General features: G+C 38.9%; 1 protein-coding gene across 1 annotated transcript in view; it reads right to left on the bottom strand.

Annotated features, from left to right (window-relative positions):
- LOC145996791 (zonadhesin-like) overlaps positions 1 to 23,419 on the bottom strand; it is a 55,457-nt gene that overhangs the window by 22,448 nt on the left and 9,590 nt on the right. The window contains exons 6-14 of the mRNA XM_083133325.1: positions 21,826 to 22,002; positions 20,928 to 21,101; positions 18,909 to 19,085; positions 18,086 to 18,262; positions 16,263 to 16,436; positions 14,460 to 14,636; positions 12,897 to 13,070; positions 5,059 to 5,232; positions 255 to 446 (exon numbers count right to left, since the gene is read on the bottom strand). Coding sequence (XP_082989451.1) covers positions 255 to 446; positions 5,059 to 5,232; positions 12,897 to 13,070; positions 14,460 to 14,636; positions 16,263 to 16,436; positions 18,086 to 18,262; positions 18,909 to 19,085; positions 20,928 to 21,101; positions 21,826 to 22,002 — 1,596 coding nt within the window. The remainder of the gene's footprint in view (positions 1 to 254; positions 447 to 5,058; positions 5,233 to 12,896; positions 13,071 to 14,459; positions 14,637 to 16,262; positions 16,437 to 18,085; positions 18,263 to 18,908; positions 19,086 to 20,927; positions 21,102 to 21,825; positions 22,003 to 23,419) is intronic.

The following is a 23,419-nucleotide window of genomic DNA, read 5'->3' on the forward strand; positions in this document are numbered from 1 at the left end:
CATCAACGACTTTACATTTGAATTTTCAATACAAATACGACTCTTTATATTTTTATTGTGGAAAAAAACATTCCTGTGAGGGGTTAAATTTACCCTAGATGCCAGTATAGGAATTCCCATCCTTCTCATGTAAATGGCACAAGAAATCATTATACTCTTATATCAGCCAATCGATGAATCACTTTGATACTTGTTTCTTAATGTAACAGTGTATATTGTTAAAATATTTTATCTGGATAGCTTATTGTACGCACGTTTGCGATTTCGTTTTCTGCATTGTTTCTTTGGTATGCAAGGTCCGTCTGGGTACTCTCTGATGTACCCTCTCGCACACACACAGCCTGGCTTGCACTTCGGGGAGCATTCCGATTCTGCGTCCATTTCTTGACATGTTGGTTGGCAGCCAGCGTCATATTCGGAGTACTTTTCGTTTGTGGGACATGCCGCTAAAACAAGGAAAAGATAAGTACTTTAATAAGACATATTGCATTACACTTACACTAAAGACAATGCCTCAGAATAAAGTTATGCTTTATAAAAACTAAGAACGGTCAGGGAAAACCATGACTACTGTCGGATTAGAAATTACAGATATTCGAGTTTGGACTCCAATTAAAAATTAACCAGTAGACCTACATAAAAACGAGTTACATTAAAAATGTAACTTATTCAATTTTGCGTTAATCAATGCTAACCAAATGTTTGTTCGAGTAAGCCTTCTATGGATTTGTTATGGTCGTGAGAACATAAAAAGTAAGTTGTTTTTTTTACTTTTGCAAACGGTCCCTCTTTGAAATTCTGTAAACAACAAACGGGTGGCCCGATCGTGATGAAATTTTAGTGCGGTGCAGACAGAACGGTTCTAAACGCAATTTTAAATTTTCAGATTTTAAAAATTTATAAAAAACTGTTCTTACCAATTTTGCGAAACAACTTTTTCTTAGTATTAAGTAGTCCTAGAAATACAATATTGGTCTTGTTTTGAAACTCTTTATATCTGTTTTTAAAATCAATTATTAGTCAATTCACGTTGCGAAACCGATTTTATACAATTTTTTATTCAACGGAGCAAAGATGTACGTGGAACGTGGCAACATCGTATCACCTCACTGCACAGAAAGCCCATATGCTGAACAACAGATTTATTTCACAAAAGGAAATAGAAAGTAAACATAGTACACGAATACTACAGCTTTACGAGTACCAACAGCCAGCCTTCGAAACACGGATTGCACGCAAAACCAAGGTAGATAGAGATTAGGTAAAGCCATCCGAAGATTGCCGAACTTGCACGAACGCGTGACGTCACCGGAGAAGCAGTGAGCTCGTCTGAAGCAGACGGCCCCTAGCATTTATATGGGAGATTCAAAGAGCGAAAGTATATTATTACCTTTAGGAGGGGGAAAATAATAATTGTCATCCTCCAAGATGATATTGAGGCATCCTTTTAATGATTAGTAACATAATTGAAAACGCGCTACTTTTAAAAGGGTGCAAAGTACATGTGAAAAAATGTATATGGAAAATCCATATTCCTGAAACTTTCTGACCGATGCGCTACAAAGAAAGTTACGTGTTCTCCTTTAGAATTTCGTCATTTTACAAATCGTAATATAATTTTAACAAAAACGTGACATGCTAAAGAAGAATTAAAGAGTTTAAAAAAATAATTGATTAATAGACTTAGTTTATTTTATTTCGCTTATCTGTCACATATGGCCAATCGCAAAGATGAGGATGCGTGATGATATGATGAAATTGAAGAAATGAGAGTAGACCCATGCCCGGGCGGGGATTCGAACCTGGGGGCCCTTGGCATCGTAAAGCGTTGTGCTAACCACTTCGCCACGGAGGTCAGCATTACAGGGACATAAACAGAAAATGGCATCTATGTTTTAATATGCGAGAAACATTTGCGAGGAGATTATTGAAGTAACAAATAATTATTACAAGACGTTGTGATGAAAATTATTAATATATCTGATATATATCGAGAGTTAACCTTGCAGTCTCTAAATGTAGCCTACTTTTAGAGTTACGCAAAACCTTTACTCAAAATTGCTAGTGTAAATTTATAAGCTATTAAAATTTAAAACTTATTCCTGTTCGAAAAAAAGAAACTGCCAAGTCAAATTAATATTTCGTAGAAATACATATATTTTTCTTTCATAAGGCCAAGAGAGTATTTGGAGGGGACGGTGGCTTGGGAAGGCTATAGCCCCGGATTTCGATCTGTAAAGGGGCTTCCAGTGGGAAAACATTGCTATGAAATAGTCCAGAAGAAGGGACGAATTTTTTTTTTAAAATGGCTCAAGAATACAAAGATATAAGTGGACATTTGACAAGCTTAGTCTAAAACTTAAACTGAAATCGTACGTGTGGGGGGGGGGGGTGGCTACGTGAGGTAACACAGTGGAATATGATTCACAATACTAAAATTAAAATAAATATGTGGGAACAATAGAAATCAAAATATGTTGTAGCTAGTGACGGCGCAATAGTAAAGATGGAGGGGTAAGTCATATTTTCCCGGGACAATCATGTTTATTATTCCGTTACATACGACACAAAAATGCATATTTTGGCTAAAAGAGCATCCATTCATTTATTTATTTTTGTCGTTTTACTGGGGGCAGATAAGAGAGAGAGAGAGAGAAATTGTCGAACGAGAATAGGGGGTCGTTCCTGCCCCCCCTGTAGTGTGGTCACTGCCAATAGCTATGCTGGAGAAGAATGCACCAATTAATACGCTATTAAATAAAACAGATACTTTTAAAACTTTTAATCAAATTGTTTGTGAACTATGATTTAAATTTAGAGAGAGCACATACTTATTTAATTTAATTTGGATGAGTTAACTTCTGAAGCCTGCCATATCCGAGCCTTCTTTCGGTGTAACTGCACTGTCCTTTGAGCCCTAGCTGCTGCGATCAGGTGCCAGAACGAGCAGAATACTAATTAAAACAAATATGTGACAAATATATATAAAAAAACAACGTGTTGAAGCTATTGAAAAAAACAACGTGTTGAAGCTATTGACGGCGTCAAAGAAAATACAGAAGAGAAACGTTGAGAGTGCAGTGATATTTTACGGAAAGCAGCCACGTTTATTACACCCTTACATTTACATACAATATTAAAAAGTTCTGCTTTTAGATATGCACAATGCCTTTTTCACAAAAATGGGCATTCCGCATTTTTTATATTAATCAAGCTGTGATATTTTAGATTTCTTCCGTTAGTTTTCTGATAATAGTTTTCACAGCTTTCCATAGCATTTAGGCATGATTTCAGTTGACAAGAACAAAATAATCTTATTTCAAAACATACAGCAAAAAGAAATCCAACGCGCTTAAGTTAAAACTCCCTTACATTGGAAGCCTGGAGAGAACAAAACAGGGGTTCCTTCGTAACACGATTTCTTGAAAACCATTTTGCACATTTGAATCAACTTTGTGATAAATCGATTAGAAAGGATGAATCTTAAAAGTGAAAGTTGTAACTTTTCCCCTGCTACTATATTTTAGAAGATATTCTTTGTCAAATATCTCAATATTTGCATAAGGAACCAGCCTTTTCCGTGCCGAGTGTTTCGACGATGACGTCATGCATCCACGGACAACTGCGCATACGATCTGCGCCGCCGAACGAGCACCCCCTGCACAAAACGTCGTGCACCGCTCACATTCTGTACAGCAAGTGTCTGACGTGAATCACTCGACCCCGCCGGTCAGCGGCAGAATTTACATGTACTACACACCAGTGGCGTCTCGTCCCTTGGGGCTTCCAGGGCTTAGCCTCTAAAGAAAAACGGACGTATTTACGTAATTATCAATCACCATAACACATAACTATCACACAGTCTTTTAAAAGGAGATTTTTACCCACGTAAATTCATCGTCTGTTGCAATGGATACGACAGCGCTCCTAGCGGCATTGATGTCAATTATCGTTTTCCGGGGCACGTCGCAAAGGAAGGCGTGGCCTACACCCACCTACGCTACAGTGAAGGTCACATGCTAGCAGAGAGAGGAGGGAAGAGTGCAATGGATTTGAATGCTGATTCGGGGCTAGCTCCGTTGCGTCGCGTTCGATCTCGCGTGTTGTTCTGTAGTGTTTTGGTGGCTTTCAGTCTCTATGTTTGAGGGAGTTTGGCAGGGTTGATGTTCGAACACAAATTGATGAAGGACATAGGCTGTCAATTACAAGACACAATGAATTTGTCCGGAAAAATAGGCATATATTAAATAGAATTATCGATTGCTTAAATTTCTGTGTCAACATGAACTTGCTCTACGAGGACATAATGAAAGAGAACAATCTTTAAACAATCTTCCCAGATTTATTATCCCATCATAGAAGAGGGAAAACTAAAGAGGGAACTTCGTGTTCTTTATTGTAGTGAAGAGTTGAAAAACACTCTATCCGTAGATTGCATTCATTTTTTATTTAAAATTATTTAGAGGGTACCTTTTCAGAAACAGTAAAAATGACAAGCAGTGGCAACAGCTGAATCTGAACGATGTTTCAGCACATTGAAGTGTATTAAAACCTGCTTAAGAAATGCAATGGGACAAGACAGACCAAATGCCTTGGCACTTGCTTACAATAGAGATAGAATACATTTCAAACAAAGAGGGCTTCAACGAAAAAGTAATAACAAAATTTGCTGAGCAGAAGAACAGGAGTAACGTTCGTAGAAAGGTACGTTTCACAACAATACCTGTTTCTTTTGTAAGCATGTGCGCTGTCACTGCGAGTCAATGCACGCGGCGTTGCCACGTCCCACGTACACCACCATTACTACGTTGAATACATATTTGGATGTGGGTATGGAAGTAACATAGTGATATCATCCCTCTGATGTGTAGATAGTTCATTGTATATTTTTGTTCCAAGATGCAATTTCCCTTACATCTATGTTAGGAATATAACACACCTATTCAATAGGTGAAATTTCTGAGTAATGGAATAAGTAATATGAATGAGTAGCAAATAAGCTTCGTGTACTTGCATATACCACATTTCAGGAAGTAAATTAATTCTTAGATCACTTACTGCGTGGGCACTCCTCTTCGGGGATGCAAGGGCCATCTGTAGTCTCGCGGACGAATCCCTCCTTACAGAAGCAGCCGTCTACACAGGGGTCTTTACATGAAGTATTGGAGGCCACATCGTCGCAGGTTATTTCGCAGCCACATTTCTTGTACTCTTCTTTGTCGGAAGGACAACCTGTGGGTAGATTGGGAGAAGGAAAATATAGTTAACTACTAAAAGTACCTTACGTTCAAATCTCTTATCTTCTAGTACACAAAAAATCGAAAGAACATCGCGCCTCTTTATAGAAGGAAGTGATATTGAGTTGGAAACACTTTTAATGAGGTAAGAGACTACAGGATAGGAAGGTAGCTGCAAACAAAGCCATAGGCAGCCTGCGGCACAGACCATGAGGTGTTGGCTGTGAACGTAAAAGTTGTTTCCTGGGTATTTAGTGTTTGAAAACTGGTGAGACATTAAGTCTGTATTCTTCTCTATTTCCCCAAACACCAAAAATAAAAATAAATAAAGAAAAAACAAAAAACGCGAGGAACTATGTAGTACCAAGAGTTCATAGGCGTGCGCAGACCCTCTGATTAAAGGGCCAAAAGCATTGATGAATGTTCAGTTGGGTAAGAAAAACCTAATTTTATCACACTGTTTTAGTTTCATTGCGTTCATGCGTATATATAGCAACATAGAGGCACCATAACGAAAGATAAATATATTGTCTCCGAAATGTGCCGCGCTTTTTTCCCTCCAAACAATTGCGTTCTTCATTTACGACAATGGAGTCAGCAGGACTCTGAAGTACTTAGTACTCATAACTTTTCTCTCTCAAAATTTACAATGCATTACAGGAAAGAAGAAAATTGCGAGCGAAGCGAGAAACAATATTTTTAGATCCAAATTTTTGCAAACTGAAAAAAAAAAAGATTTAATATGGCACAAGAAAATTTATGGGGCGTCATGGCATTGTCTTTTACAATTTTCTTCATTTACATCGTTCGGCGCCCAGGGCCAACTCCCGCCGCCCCCTAGCTACAGCTCTGAACTTGACAAGACTAAAAAAAGCAGATCCTGCGAACGTTACGAAATGTATTTTTATTTATATAAATTTTGATATCGAGGGGGGCAATGTCCCATTGTGCCACCCTGCAGGTGCTCTTGACCGTCTGGAAGAAATAATGCAAAAAAGATGTGAAAACTAATTCCATGTTGAATATAATTTTGTCCTGTTACTCTTAGATTCTACTTGGCGAAGAGTCCTATGAGGAAAGGAGGCCGGGTCTACCCACACCATTACTCTTTTAAAGGTGTATTTACTTATTTCGTCAAAACATATGAAACGCAATGCAAAAGTTTGGAATTTTCATTTATGATAATTACAAAAAAATTCTAACCCTGTCCAGTATACGAACTTTCCAAGGAGTGAGGCACATTTGCTGGGGCCTCTTCTCTTCACATTCTGTCGTACGGTCGTATATGCGGGAAGCCTAATCTTACTAGTACTGTACGTATGCTTATAACGTGCTCCTGAGGCCGGCCTCGCGGTGTTACCCACTAGGACGAACAGAATATCAGCAACACTGCATTTCCACCTGGGTTGGAAATTTGTGGTGTACCAGCTTTTTTTATAAACATTAGTCTGTGTTCGTGCAGAGAGGTTTCTATTTCATTGTACATTCTCCGTATTTTGTACGAAACTTAGGTTTTCCTTCCTTTCATCGACAAGTGTAAGTGAAATTGAAAATTACGGAGTACTGTAGTTCTGACTTGGTTTTCTGGTCAGAGTGCTGATGGTCTTGTCGATTCACCCAACACCGTAGCGTAAACGGAAAGTCTAAAGAACTTCTATTTTTAAAGTAAGTCTTTATATCAAATTATGTAAATTAAAATGCTAGTTACGTCTTATATTTACAAAGTAGTTTTACTTTCACTGGAAATAGAATAATTTATTTTTATCGTCAACGGGGATTCCATCGCTTCTCCCCTCTCTGTGAAAACTTGCCTCCTGCTCAGGACGCTACAAGGGAACGTGGCTCGGAGCGCGAGGTTCGTGGCGGTAGAGCTTTGTTTGTGATTCGTGTCGTGTGCAGCGATCAGATTTATGCAAGAAAGTGCTGGACTAAAATGCAAGAACAACAAGAACAATTGAGTTCTTAATTGAGTGAAAGTGTAATCATCAGTAAGGTAGGGCCCACTTTTGGTCTTTCATGTTTCCTTTTAATAACAAAAATTTCTAAAATGTTTTCAACTCTATTTTCCTTTGCAACTAGCAGTGGCAAGTGACAGCAATTTTTTTTTAAAAAAATAATAAAAGTTGTTGAAACGTTATTCAATGCGTTAACACTGTCGTCGAATAGATGTTACAAGCAGACATTTTTTATGCTGCCGACACAAGCGAAGAGGTAGACAGTTTCGTTTACCCTGAAGGGATAACAAGAGAAGAGGGCGGACAATGAGAGTACAATGCAAGGGAAGACTTTTTTTGGGTTTAGGACAAAGAGTGTTATGGGGTTATTGCGGGGGCCATGTCTGTTCCAGGTCTAGCGGAACAGGCCAGTGTTGTCACTTTGGAGTGGCAGAAAAGAGCTAAATTGCGCCTAAAAATTGGTATTCTATTCTCTCGAGCAACTATATTTATTATAACCTATTTATATGTTACATAGTAACCTTTCGTGTTACCATCATAGAAGGGTCCGAAACAAGGATCCTATGTTCAATTATCACGTAAAGGTGGGTAGAACAAACTAGGATACGAAGTATTCACACTGAATGAGATAGGTCACCTTTACCTATTTTTTTCTTCTTGAAAGCCCCGTAGTGGTCATCCTAACACATTACAAAGCCAGGTGACCTAATTGTGGTCATGTCAATGTTTCCTGATCCTCTTTAATTCATTCTCCATACATTCTCATCGTCACTATTAACATAGAGGAGAACAAATGAGACGAAAATATCCAAAATTTACATTATGTTTACTTGAACATACAGGCGTCAGAAATTCATTTACAGTATGTAACATTGTTATTCGTACACATAGAATTTCCGAGGAAAAAATGTCATATCTACTAGTAAATATAATCATTTTCATATGTACCTGGAAATTAATGTTAATGAAGGTTTCAACAACAAATGTCAATAAAATTGTATGTTCAAAATGTATAAAAAGAGCATATAATTTGAGTGAAAAGAGAAAAACACGCTGTTTCATGCAACATTGTTATTCGTACAGGCAAGAGCTTCAATCTTCCTCGCATACAGCGCCACCGCTATTCGGGCGATTTCGTGCAGTTTGCAACTTCGTAACAAGTTTGAACATGCAGGCGCTCTCCCCGTCAAGCGGAATGCTGGCGTAAGTATTGTTGTAGGCCTATCGTCTATATATCAGAGTGTTCGAAATGGGCAAGGTGAAGGAATTTAGTTCCGATCTGAAGGATGTTATTATAATTTGGCCCTTAGAGGTTATTCGTTAAGAAAAATTGGACCAACAGTCAATAAATCACACTCCACAGTTCAATACATAGTAAACAAATTTAGAGAGGATGGTTCAGCACAGAATGTGCCGAAAAAACCAAAAGAGAGAAGGTTGAATAAACGTAATGAACGCTTTATTTTAAAAAGAATGCGAGAAAACCCCCGACTAAGTGTTCCTCAGTTACGACCGTTAGTAGAAAATGTTGCTGGCAAGATGATGTCCGATCAAACTGTCCGACGTGCCTTGTGGAAGCATGGATAACATGGCAGAATACCACAAAAAAGGCCGTATGTAAGTATGGTGAATCGCAGGAATATACTTTCATTCGCGAAAGAGCACATCCACAAGGACCAGGAATTTTGGGATAGTGTCATATGGTCAGACGAGTCCAAGATTAATATATACGGGTCAGATGGGATAAATAGGGTCTGGAGAAAATCAAATAAAGACAATGATCTCATTAATACAATTCCAAAAGTTAAACACGGTGGTGGGTCATTAATGAATTGGGGCTGTATGTCGTCCAAAGGTGTTGGTACCATCCAGTTTATTGATGGTATCATGGATGCATATGTCAGGCACAAATAATTAGTGAATCATGTGTTCCAGGGTGCATTATATCACATATTTGAAGATATTGAAGAACAATGTAAAGCAGAGTGTCCAAAAAATGGACATGCCGCCTATCTACAGATTCCAACAAGACAATGACAGTAAGTATAAGGCGCGAGTTAACATGAATTGGCTAATATGAAATGTGCCCAAACTACTACAAACACCAGCTCAAAGTCCAGACTTAAATCCCATTGAGCATTTATGGGCAATTTTGAAGAGGCGAGTCCATAAAGCAGGCGTCAAGTCCAAACAAGAGTTGAAAACTGTTGTGCAAGCCGAGTGGAATAAAATAAGCTATGAAACATGCCGGAAACTGGTTAATTCTATGAAGAACAGGTGTGAAGCAGTAATTAAAGCCAAAGGATACGCATCAAAGTATTAGAACTGTGAGTCAATTTGCTCTGAATATACTTTTTTCTTTTATACAGTATGTAACATTCTTATTCGTACACCCGGATTTTCAAAGAAAATGCTTTAATATCTGAAAGTAAATACACTCTATCGAAATTGTTTCTTTACAATTCAATAACTAATATCATTAGGAACATAAAATCTTACCCACATTCTGTATAACCAATGACAATAATAAATTAAATGAAACTGAAAGAGAGACATGCCATTTTTTGTACAACTTTTCAATTCGTACACTTAATAATATAAAAGAGAAAAGTATATTCAGAGCAAATTGACTGACAGTTCTAATACTTTGAAGCGTATCCTTGGGCTTTAATTACTGCTTGACACCTGTTCTTCATAGAATTAACCAGTTTCCGACATGTTTCAGAGCTTATTTTATTCCACTCGGCTTTCCCAACAGTTTTCAACTCTTGTTTGGACTTGGCGCCTGCTTTATGGACTCGCCTTTTCAAAATAGCCCATAAATGCTGAATGGGATTTAAGTCTGGACTTTGAGCTGGTGTTTGTAGTAGTTTGGGCACATTCCATATTAGTCAATTCATGTTAACTCGCGCCTTATGCTTACTGTCATTAACTTGTTGGAATCTGTAGATGGGCGGAATGTCCATTTTTTGGGCACTCTGCTTTACATTGTTCTTCGATATGTCCAATTAGACATATGCATCCATGATACCATCAATAAACTGGATGGTACCAACACCTTTGGACGACATACAGCCCCAAATCATTAATGACCCACCACCGTGTTTAACTGTTGGATCTGTGCTAATGTGATCATTGTCTATATTTGATTTTCTCCAGACCCTATTTATCCCATCTGACCCGTATATATTAATCTTGGACTCGTCTGACCATATGACACTATCCCAAAATTCCTGGTCCTTGTGGATGTGCTCTTTCGCGAATGAAAGTATATTCCTGCGATTCACCTTATTTACATACGGCCTCTTTCGTGGTATTCTGCCATGATTTCCATGCTTCCACAAGGCACGTCGGACAGTTTGATCGGACATCGTCTTACCAGCAACATTTTCTACTAACGGCCGTAACTGAGGAACACTTAGTCGGGGGTTTTCTCGCACTCTTTTTAAAATAAAGCGTTTATCACGTTATCACGTTTATTCAACCGTCTCTCTTTTGGTTTTCTCGGCACATTCTGTGTTGAATCTTCCTCTCTAAATTTGTTTACTTTGTATTGAATTGTGGAGTGTGATTTATTGACTGTTTGTCCAACTTTTTCTTAACGAATAACTTCTAAGGGACAAATTTATAATAACATTCTTCAGATGGGAACTAAATTCCTTCACCTTGCCCATTTCGAACACGCTGATAGATAGACGATAGGCCTATAACAATACCTACGCCAGCATTCAGCTTGACGGGGAGCGCGCCTGCATGTTCAAACTTGTTACGAAGTTGCAAATTGCACGAAATCGCCCGAATAGCGGTGGCGCTGTATGCGAGGAAGATTGAAACTCTTGACTGTACGAATAACAATGTTGCATGAAACAGCGTGTTTTTCTCTTTTCACACAAATTATATGCTCTGTTTATATACTTTGAACACACATTTTTATTGACATTTGTTTTTGAAACCTTCATTTACATTAATTTCCAGGTACATATGAAAATGATTATATTTACTAGTAGACATGACATTTTTTCCTCGGAAATTCTATGTGTACGAATAACAATGTTACATACTGTATTATTAAGTGTACGAATAGAAAAGTTGTACAAAAAATGGTATGTTTCTCTTTCAGTTTCATTTAATTTATTATTGTCATTGGTTATACAGAATTTGGGTAAGATTTTATGTTCCTAATGATATTAGTTATTGAATTGTAAAGAAACAATTTCAAAAGAGTGTATTTCCTTCCAGATATTAAAGCATTTTCTTTGAAAATCCGTGTGTACGAATAAGAATGTTACATACTGTATCTAGAAAGCCAAGACTGGAATTAACTACAACCATTCCTTTAGTTAGACAACAGATAACAATGGTGTTTTCCTCGGTGCGAGGAGGTGCGAGTTTGCTCACGGCAAACGTCTTACTGACCCGGAAATTATGGGGTTCTTCTATCCCTTTTCACCTCATTGCAAAATAAATAAATAAATTTAGAAAAAAGAGTTGCAAAATAAATAAATAAATTTAGGAAAAAGTGTTGCAAAATAAATAAATAAATTTAGAAAAAGTGATGAAGAATTCACAACAGGGCTCGAGCACTATTCGTTGGATTTTCGCGATGTCTCATGATTGTTAGTTCTTTCTGGAGGTGTGTGCATAAATCAGGGGTTGAAAAAAATACAAACAAAGAAAACGAAATGAACAAAAATCTAGATCGATGACATCTGGTGGGCGGGAGGAGAACGTCTAAGACATAATTATCGTACTGATGGCCGGTAACAACACTTTTGAAAACGTTACTCCACTAGCAAGTAAAGAAGCGGCCTGGAGAGACATTAAACCACTCTCCATGACATAGACCCCCTACCATTCTTTTTACAGATTTAAGCAAGTAGCTAATGGATATTATCGCACTTTTGTGCCTACCCTGCTAGCACCTCTACGCTTCGCCCCTGGTCTTGCTTTCTATTACCTCAATGTTTGCCCCCTAGAATTGATTTCCATCCAAGGTTTGGGAAGGGGCAAAGCTTATTGCACTCCCTGGGGTTGCGCCACTGCACCCCCTTTTCCCGTAGTTGTTTTGAACTTTAATCAGCTTGAAAATACTTTATTTTCTTTAAGAGTATAATATCGTTTAATAACAGCGATAAGATTCCTCTACACTAAGTTTCTAGGTGAAAGTAGAATAATGTAGGAACATGGACGTCTGGAAGGGGGAGCAAGGTTCACCACACCTCCCCCTTAGAAATCGAATGTCGAGCTGAGAGTATATATTTCACAGGTATAATTTGATTTCAGTCATAGAAATTTACATTAATGCGATAATTTCAAATTCAAGTGTTGATTTTTGAGAGGGTAACACTATTATCGGGGTAATATACCCTTGGAAAAATACCTTGCTTGTCACTCAGTTGAAGAAATCTGCGGCCGTTCATGAATACTGGGGCAACTGTCCCCTTGCCCCCCCCCCCTCCGTGCGCACGCCTATGCAAAAGTTTCTCTCATGCTTTCTTTCGTTGGACTCCATCAACTCGACTATTTTCCCCACCACTTCCTTCCAAGCGGTCGCCGTGATATTTTATCTTCCACATGTACGACCACCTTCCTACTCCTGTCCTTCCTTTGGGCCATTTTCATTCTCGCCATCGTCTGAGGGGCTCGATTCTTGTATCTGTATACACCATATTTCAGGAAGTAAATTAATTCTTAGATCACTTACTGCGTGGGCACTCCTCTTCGGGGATGCAAGGGCCATCTGTAGTCTCGCGGACGAATCCCTCCTTACAGAAGCAGCCGTCTACACAGGGGTCTTTACATGAAGTTTTGGAGGCCACATCGTCGCAGGTTATTTCGCAGCCACATTTCTTGTACTCTTCTTTGTCGGAAGGACAACCTGTGGGTAGATTGGGAGAAGGAAAATATAGTTAACTACTAAAAGTACCTTACGTTCAAATCTCTTATCTTCTAGTACACAAAAAATCGAAAGAACATCGCGCCCCTTTATAGATGGAAGTGATATTGAGTTGGAAACACTTCATTACTAGTGTAATGAGGTAAGAGACTACAGGATAGGAAGGTAGCTGCAAACAAAGCCATAGGCAGCCTGCTGCACAGACCATGAAGTGTTGGCTGTGAACGTAAAAGTTGTTTCCTGGGTATTTAGTGTTTGAAAACTAGTGAGACATTAAGTCTGTATTCTTCTCTATTCCCCCCCCCCACAAAAAAAAACCCGGGAGGAACTACGTAGTACGAAGAGTTCATAGGCGTGCGCAGACCCTCTGATTAAAGGGCTAAAAGCCTTGATGAATGTTCAGTTGGGTAAGAAAAACCTAATTTTATCACACTGTTTTAGTTTCATTGCGTTCATGCGTATATATAGCAACATAGAGGCACCATAACGAATAAATAAATATATTGTCTCCGAAATGTGCCGCGCTTTTTCCCTCCAAACAATTGCGTTCTTCATTTACGACAATGGAGTAAGCAGGAGTCTGAAGTACTTAGTACTCATAACTTTTCTCTCTCAAAATTTTCAATGCATTACAGGAAAGAAGAAAATTGCGATCGAAGCGAGCAACAATATTTTTAGATCCAAATTTTTGCAAACTGAAAAAAAAAGATTTAATATGGCACAAAAAATTCATGGGGCGTCATGGCATTGCCTTTTACAATTTTCTTCATTTACATCGTTCGGCGCCCAGGGCCAACTCCCGCCGCCCCCTAGCTACAACTCTGAACTTGACAAGACTAAGAGAAGCAGATCCCGCGAATGTTACGAAATCTATTTTTATTTGTATAAATTTTGATATCGAGGGGGGCAATGTCCCATTGTGCCACCCTGCAGGTGCTCTTGGCCGTCTGGAAGAAATAATGCAAAAAAGATGTAAAAACTAATTCCATCTTGAATATTATATTGTCCTGTTACTCTTAGATTCTACTAGTCTTGCTTTCTGTTACCTCAATGTTTGTACCCCTAGAATTGATTTCCATCCAAGGTTTGGGAAGGGGCAATGCTTATTGCCCCCCTTGGGGTTGCGCCACTGCACCCCCCTTTTCCAGTAGTTGTTTTGAACTTTAATCAGCTTGAAAATACTTTATTTTCTATAAGAAGTAAAAATAGTAAACAGTTGTAAATAATATAAGTATTAAGTTAATGTGGTGTCAGTTTATTTACACAGCAAAATATGATTATCTGGGCTTCAACTATAAGAGTAACACTACTACTTAGGATACAGTGATGTGAATGCGAAGCATGGCATTTCCTTGTAGACTAATTACTTACTTGGAACGCACTGGTCCTTCGGAATGCATGGTCCATTCGTAAATTCACGCACGTAGCCTTCTTCGCAAATGCAGCCATCCTTGCACTGCAAGGTGCACACCTGTTTCGAATGGAGATTCTCACATGTTGCCTCGCACACCTTTCCGCAGGTGACATATCTTTCATATGGTGGGCAAACTGCGTACAAATCATGCAATAATTTTAACTATGCATACGTATATACATATATATACTTATACACACACACACACACACACTTACATTTACTATATGCCTCCCCGATGGCGCAGTGGTAGCGTCGTAGCCTTGTAATCAAGGGGTCCCGGGTTCGATACCAGATGAAGGCACATAGTGGTTTGGATCCACTTTAAACTGTAGGTCCAGTGCTGAATAGCCTTCCTGTGCATAAAGTGGACTTAAAACACCAAATAAATCAATTATATTGACTATGCTGACAAAGCTTCAACCACATTCAGTATATATTGATAATGCATGCAGTTGCATTGACAGAAAATTACATTAATAATTGCATTGCATGTATCTTACCCAAAATTGGTAACAACATTGTAGGAGTGTAAGGGGTGACCTTCTGGTGAGGGCACCCAAAAGTCAACCTCAACTACTTCTCTGCACTACAGCCATGTACAGTCATGGAAAAAGTACTTCCCCCACAGAGCGTTAATACCAGTAGTCTTATAGGGAAAGTATTTCTTTCCACGACTGTACACACATATTATGCACATAAATTCCTATTTACGGTACATCAAAACTTATGAAAACGTTCCAAGTTGAGACTATATAATTCAATTATAAAACCAGTGGTGACCTATGGTTGTGAAACCTAAGTATTAAAAAAGCACATTGAACAAATACTCTTGATCTTTGAAAGAAAGATAATGCAGAAAATGTTTGGCTTGACTATAAAATTGACAATGAAATGTGAAGAGAAAAAAAAACAAACGTGGAGATTGAGTCTTGATTAAACACAAAAATATTGTGAGAGAAATAAAATCTAGAAGACTTGCATGGATAGGACACAGAAAAAATGCAGCAAAACAGAGTAACGAAGAAAATAACCTTGTGTAAACCAATCTCAACAGGACCAAAAGGAGAGCCAAAAATTAAATGGGAAGATGATGTACTTGAAGATCTGAAAACACTTAAGATAAAGAATTGGAAAAAATGTGTCCAAGATAGATGAAAGTGGATGAAAATCATTGAGCAGGACAAGACGCACATAGAGTTGTAGAGCCGAAAGATGAAGAAGGGGTCTGTTGTTCCCTGCTTGTCCTTGTGTGCTGATTGCCCCTTTACAGCCTCAGCTTCAACCAAGGTATAATCAGAGATAGTATAGTTTTAGTTCTTGTTAGGTAATCATTGATTACTAATCAATGAATGTATTAGTTTTAAAAATTGAGTTAGGCAGTTATTAACAGACACATTTTCTTTTAGAGCCCTTTTTGTTAACATCGCGATTATTATTAAGGTGTGGAGTGGTTAGCACAGACCGCTATGACGCACCGGTCTGGACATGAACATTCTTTGCGAGTGTCTTTTCATTACATCATCACTCATCCTCATTTTCGCGATTAGCCAAAAGTTGCAGTGAAATAATCCAAATAACATAAACCAGATCAATCAATCAGTTAATTATTTAGGTCTTCAATTAAAGCCTTTCCAATACATGCATTTTCTGTATAATGAAACGCGTAATGCGAAAGAATAGAAAATAAGTGTCGTGCTTTTTTATACATATCACAGTTTCAAAAGTACACGTTGTAAATTAACTCCTAGATCACTTACTGCCTGGACAGTCCTTTACAGGAATGCAAGGGCCATTAGAGAACTCGCGGACGAATCCCTCTTTGCAGAAACAGCCGTCTAAACAAGGGTCTTTACATGGGGTATTCAAGACCACATCTTCACACGTTCTGTCGCAGGAACAGTCCTTGTACACTTCTTGATCGGAAGGACAATCTGTGGAAAGGTGAAGCATATTAAAATAACCAGTTTACCAGAGTTTGTAATTCATTGCTAATGATTGGCCCTACAAGTCCTTTCTTCCAGAATCCTAGATAGTCTAAGTCTCTAAGTTGTTATAACGGGTGATGCAAGGAGTGGCTGTTTCAGAAGACACTCAAATGTCAACATCTCTTCGACGTTGTACCCCGTGGGCTGCATTTTGCAGACTAACGAAGCTCTGGCGTATGTACCCACGACCAGCATAATCCTATGTTAGTTTTAGTTAAGAAGTGTATCCCCGTTTTGCCCATAATTTTAAAATCAAACAGTCAATCATCTCACAGGCGATATTATCCCCTGTGGAGCTTGTGTTTTGTGTCTTGTCCATGTCTGTCATTGTGCTTTCATTCATTTCATACTATCTTTCATATTCATCTTCACGACTAGCCAAAAGTGGCAGAAAAGCGAAGCAAAATGAGTAAACTAATTAATCAACAAATCTGATATTCCTCACTAATAATTTTTCAAAAAAACAAAGTGCAGGAGAATTTTTAGCATTCTTCCTTTTACTCTCTCTGTCTGGGATGTAAGGGGGTGAGCCTTTCTGAAGACACCCAAGTCAACCCCCTCTTCCACGTAGTACGGAATTTGGAGACTAACATTCTCTGGCGTCCCCCTCAGATGACGCCTTCATTGAAGCTTGAAGCCAGATCAATCCTATTTCTTAATTTTGGTATCACCCTTTTCGTGGTGCTGAATGGCCCTTCTACGCCGGCAGTTAGTTATCAAAACAGACGATAATGTAAATTAATCTTTTCATTATAAAGGGGACAATAAGCACCATTCACCCTTATCTTTGCCATTAGCCAAAATTGTCAGAAAAGCGAAGTAAAATAAACGCTTCTGTACATGTAGGTGCTAGGAACATTAGATGGTTGATTGTACTGACTTCGTCCTTTGAAAGGTCTCCTAGGTCCCCGGTTCGCCCTCTTTCTATTCGGTGTAGTTCACATCTTCTTGAGTCACAAGTCGTGTGGACATTCAACCGAACAAAGCAGCCGTACTGCTCCCAAGTCTGCTGATGCCCGCGGCTGTGTACTGATCCACTTTTAACGGCCAGGGACCTTTAGCATGGATATCGTCCATATATATATCTGGCAGGAACAGTGGGAAGAGATAAGGGAAAACGAGTTCCGCGTTGTCAATGACACATGGCGTCCTTCCCGCAGAGAAGAATTAAAATTAATTCGGCTTCGAATTAGCCACAGTCGTCTCCCATAATAATTTGCTTCAAGACCTGGATCATCCGCTCTGGGGTGTATGTAATGTTACTGTAAGCATTCTTATCGAATATGCCGCTCTTATTGTCCTCAGACAAATTTATCATTCTTACTACTCCTTGAAATCTGTTTGGGGATGATGACGTAGTTCTAATGTTTTTAGATTTTTGAGCCGCACTGGCTTTTCACACTGTCCCCGAGGAAGTATTTTAGTGTCCCATCACCTTTTTAACATGTTGTATATATCCTCCGCAGGTCCCTTCACAACATCGAACTCTTATAAATTTCAGGCAATAATTTCAGATAAGGAATTCTCTCCCGGTAGAACCCATTAATTCAATTTAATTAATTCATCCATAAACTAGTAAAGGCTAAAATACTTGCTTGTTGAGCAGAGTTCTTGCGGAATGCATGTCCCATTTGAGGTATGACGCACGTAGCCCTCCTCGCAGAAGCATCCACGGACACACATTGCTGGACACATCATAGATTTTTTATAGTTGTCACATGTCCTCTCGCACATTGTACCACAGTCAGAGTACTTCTCGTAGGGTGGACAAACTGGATAACAAAAAACATTTTGTTGAAAGTAATATTTTTACTTTCCATATGTCACTACAGCTACAAATATATTCATCAATATGACATTGTAATGGGTGACCTCTGAAGTCACCAAAATGTCAACCTCACGTCCACATACACTCTATCTCTGGAATCTGTGGAGTAAGGGCGCGCATAACGGAATAGAAAGGAAGAAACCGATTTGGTAAAGCAAAACTGTGAGCACTGCTGCAAATGGCTGGTAGCTGCCCTCACTTCCCATCTCACGAGTTTGTTTGTCGAGGTTCCTCAAGTCACCAGTTGCGCAGAAACTTGTTTTCGTTCGCTCGCTCCAGAGATTCCCGGGACATAGTATAGTATACTCCGGTAATTGTAGTGTTGCAGGGCAACGATGCTCTGGCGTCTGGACATGTGATCAGTTGTATGTTCTCCTGTGTTTTACCCATATATATGCGGAGTATTCTAACCTCAGTTTTTAACATGGGTAAGGACTTTTTAGTCCTCAGAGACAGGTGTTGATTTTAGCTACGGTAATGTCACGGGTACAAATAACCTAAGTGCTGACGCATCCACAATTGTAAATTCGATCAATAAGTGACTGCAAGCGTAAAATAATCCATAACAGTAATATTTCCATTATACTTACTTTTTGGGCACTGCTCTACAGGAATGCACATTCCCCTAGGCACTTTTCTAACGTAACCCTCTTCACAGAAGCACCCTTGGACACAATTTTTTGTACACGACACGACTAAATCATGGTCGTCGCACGTTTTCTCGCAGGCTGTTCCGCAACTCCTGTACTTCTCGTTGACTGGACAAGCTGCAGGCAGAAAATAGGAAAGCAAGTCAGCAATGATAATTTTTATAGAGACTTACGTGATATACTGATTAATGATTGAGATGTACAAAGAGTAATTAAACGCAAATGTTTTCCAGTATTCCTTAATTACGACCTTCATTACAAAACTACAGCTACTACAAATAAACAACTTACAATTATCATACTGTAAGTGTATCATTACCAGTGGCGTAGCATGGACATTTCGGGTGGGAACGCCAAGTCCGAAGGAAGAGTCGGCCCTTTCTTGCTTAATAATTTACTTATGGTATTAGTCGCCACGGGTATTATTTGCCTGAAGTAAGCTGGGTTTTCAATAAAACATCATCATTGCATGTTTTAGCTAGAAAATTAGATGCCTCACTATGCCACAGATGTTTTGAACTCTGGTGTTCTATACCTTTTTTTATATCTTTCTGCATGACGCAACTCATTAAAAACCTACCTGAATCACAAGCGCCTCTGCACAACAGTAGACGTCATTGTTGTGGGCGATCCAACTACTGATTGATTTGGTTTATTTTACTTCGCTTTTCTACCACTTTTGGTTAATTGCGAATATGAATATGAGTGATGATATTGATGAAGGGACACTGACAAAGAACACCCGTGCTCACCCCGGGATTCGAACCAGGGACCTCTGTCGTCTTGGCGCACTGTGAAAGCAGAGTCGATGTACAATATCGTACACTCTACTGACGTAACAGTGCCGATTAGTAATTCAGACCACTGTTTATTACATCTTGAGAATGCTGATAAACATTTTAAAATAATTTTCTCCAGAGACCATTCGATGTTAAGAGTTTTCAAATGAATGCTAAACATTTCCATTCACACAATGTTAAGTAGTTAGAAAATAACGAAAAAATACAATAGAAAATAATGGTTTTGCGGGTTAAGTGGTAGAGCAGCCACAGGCTGAATTTCTATCACGAGGACTTCACCAACTTATTTGACAAAAACTGTGTTGATCTTTTAGTTTCTAATACACATCGCTGTTCGTGCGATAAATTATACAATGCAGTGACCATTAAGAAGCAGTATATTTGAGATTGGTAAAGTTACGTCAGTCAATATTGCGTATTGTAGCATCACATAGCACGGGTTGCATGAGCGCGAAGAGCGAAGAACCGGGTAGGAATTCTGCCGCTGTCGTCTGTTTCAGAAGGCAGGAAGGGTCACATGAACCAATCACGGTAGACCTCTCGTAAGCCGGCGTAAGGGAGACTATTTACGCGCATGCTGTAGAAATGGAAGCTTTCCCTCTATAAAGGCAGCAAGGAATATAGGAGTCCTGTACGCCGAACCTGCTCGGCGTCCGGCCGGGAAAGGCATTGAAAAGAGATGCTAGAACGAGTGTTGAGAGTGGAGCGTTGCAAGCGGATCGCGCAAAATAGCCATTGTAATGCCATGAAGGTCAAACATATATGAAATTAGTCACGTTTTACTTTATAATCACAGCATTTAAGCATTTTTGAAATTTTAAATCTGGGAACGCCGGGCGTACGGGCGTACTATAACGCTACGCCACTGATCATTATTGTGTAAACTGGAAAGCTTTCTTCTTGAGAAATAATTTAGCATTTGTTCGAATATATTATTCTTTTTTTAAAAATGGCTCTCACATACAGATATTACCCTAAGAAGGTAAGTGGTACCCTACTTCGCGAGATATCGCATTAGGACGAAATTGTTTGTCCCTTTTCGTCTTGTCCCCAAATAGGTATGGTCGAAAAGGCCTATTATGAGCAAACTTCCGTTTCAAGATTTCGAAATAATGTGTTTAACTATTGAAAGATATTATAACATCTTCGATCTACTTACTTGGGCACAGCTCTCTGAGAATGCATGGTCCACCAGGAGTTTCGCGGACATAGCCCTCTTCGCAGAAACAACCTGGTACACACATCATCAAACACGTCATCACTGGATTTTGGATTTCGCACGTTTCCTCGCAGGCTGTTCCACAATCCGTGTACTTCTCGTTTGCTGGGCAAGCTGCAAGCAAAGAATTGCGAAAAATAAATGTTAAGCATTTATCAGCAGCTATAGTGTTTGGACCCACACACAGTATAGGGTTGTATGAGTTAACATTTCTGAAGACACCAAAATATCAACATCTCCTACCATTTGCGGTGTAAGGGATGAACTTTTTTGTAGACACCCAACTACAATGGACTACATTTTGTAGACTGACGAAGCTCTGGCATCTTAACTCACAGCCAGCATAATCCTCTATGTAACCTGCTTAGTGTTCTCTCCTGTATGCTTGTGATTGCCCTATCATCTTTCACCTTTCGTCTTCATACGGTTTCGTTAGCAAAAGTGACAGCAAAGAGAAATGAAGTAAAACAAGTCAATCAATGTATAAAGCCTAACCAGCATAATATTCTGTCCGGTTTTCTTGTTCCGTGTTTTGTTCTTAAATGTACTGAGTGCTCCTTTAGAGCTTCAGCTTTTTACTTTGAGATTTCAGTCCCAAGAACATCTGTGGATTGGCCCAGTATAACGTGAGACGTGCAAATAGACTAATTGCCAACGCAGCAACTTTCATTCTTTCAGTTCCACTCCGTGAAAGATTGCATTAGGACTACAAGGTTTGTCCATTTCGTATCATTCCTAAATTAGGTGTGCTCAATATGTTCTTCCATTATGAGTAAATTTGTGTTTCAACATTTTTAAAAAAAGTGACCCGGCATGAAAACATTTTCAAGGTACTTACTTTTAGGGCACAGTTCTTTGAGAATGCATGGTCCACCACGAGTTTTGCGGATGTAGCCCTCTTCACAGAAACAACCTGCGACACAATTATTTCTACACCTCACCAATGTATTTTGGTTGTCGCACGACTCCTCGCAAGCTGTTCCACAATCCGTGTATTTCTCGTGTTCTGGGCAAGCTGTAAACAGAAAATTGCAAAATAAAGTTGATTCATGCATAGAACACGTTAAATTTTGTGCGAATGTAAAGAATTTCTTCATGCGATCTATCTAACATATTTTAGAAGCTAATTGAAGAATCCCATCACCAACAAATAGCGTTCAGTGGGTACTATTTTGCATACCATATTCTAAAACTATCCATAACGAACTGCAAGATTATGAACTCTCAACGAAATGTCATCTTAGTATGAAATGTTTATTGGACATTATTCATTGTCTACTTTTTACTCATACTTATTCTAACACTACGCCTCTATTCTCGTCTTCAGGCGAATACATTTATTTTTGATGGTGGTACAACAGACCACTGATTTTTACTACAAATCCGGTGCGCTAACCAAATACTACACGGTGCCTCCCGAAATTCTGTACTAATTGTTGCTACACTTCTTCAGCTGAAAGGTGCTCTTTCGAAACTTATTGCTGAAATAAGTATACCTGTAGTTAACATTGTTACTAACATTCAGATAATTATGAAATGTCAACTTCTCTTTCGAATAGTACACTCAGAGAAATCGCACTTGTGAGGCCCAACGAAGCTCTAGCGTTTGGCTTGCATAGCCAGTATATGAGGTGACCTTTCTGAGCACATCCAAATGTCAACATCTTATACTATGTAGGGGTGTAGGGGGTAAATCTATCGATGAGCACCCAATTATCAACCTCTCTTCCACAAAGTAATCCTGGAGTGCATTTCGCAGACTGACGAAGCTCTGGTGTCTAGCCTTACAATCAGTATTATCATCTGTGGAGCCTGTGTTGTGTTCTGTCCTGTTTGTGATTGTCGTTTCAACATTTTCATCTTATAACCTTTCATCTTCACATTGTTTATTAGCCAAATTTGTATATCATTAATATCAGGCAACATTAACTGGATTATATCTATATTCTCTTTACAAAGTAACCTGAAAAATATATCACCACCATTGACGGAGAAGTGAAATAAAATTAAAGAAATAAATCAGTTAATCAACTCTAGTCAGTATGGGAGCTTTTAACTGGATGCTTACATTTCTGTGCTTCCTTGGCACGGGCGGGGACTGCACCTCCTGTTTTGAAAGGAATATCATGGAGTTCAAAGGTGTAAAGGCAGTGTCTTAAAAAAAAAAAGGCGACAATCTTTGCGTGGCTTTTAGTTTCAACATGAGACAGGGAACAAATAATTGTTCTCAGGTATCTATGAATCGTTGGTGACAAGCCAAGTACCTTGTTGCGCGAAATTATTAGTTTAAATTTGTAAATTCGACACTGTCAAGGGTCCGGTTTCTATTTAATCTGGGATAAAAGGGACAGTGACAGGGTGGAAAGAGAATCGTCACAGTTTTGTTTTTATATAATTTCCAGAATAGCGCATACATAGCTGTTGTAATTTCA

This window comes from Lepisma saccharinum, chromosome 13, assembly GCF_977018435.1.
Source record: "Lepisma saccharinum chromosome 13, izLepSacc3.1, whole genome shotgun sequence".
In the NCBI taxonomy this organism is placed as follows: Eukaryota; Metazoa; Arthropoda; class Insecta; order Zygentoma; family Lepismatidae; genus Lepisma; species Lepisma saccharinum.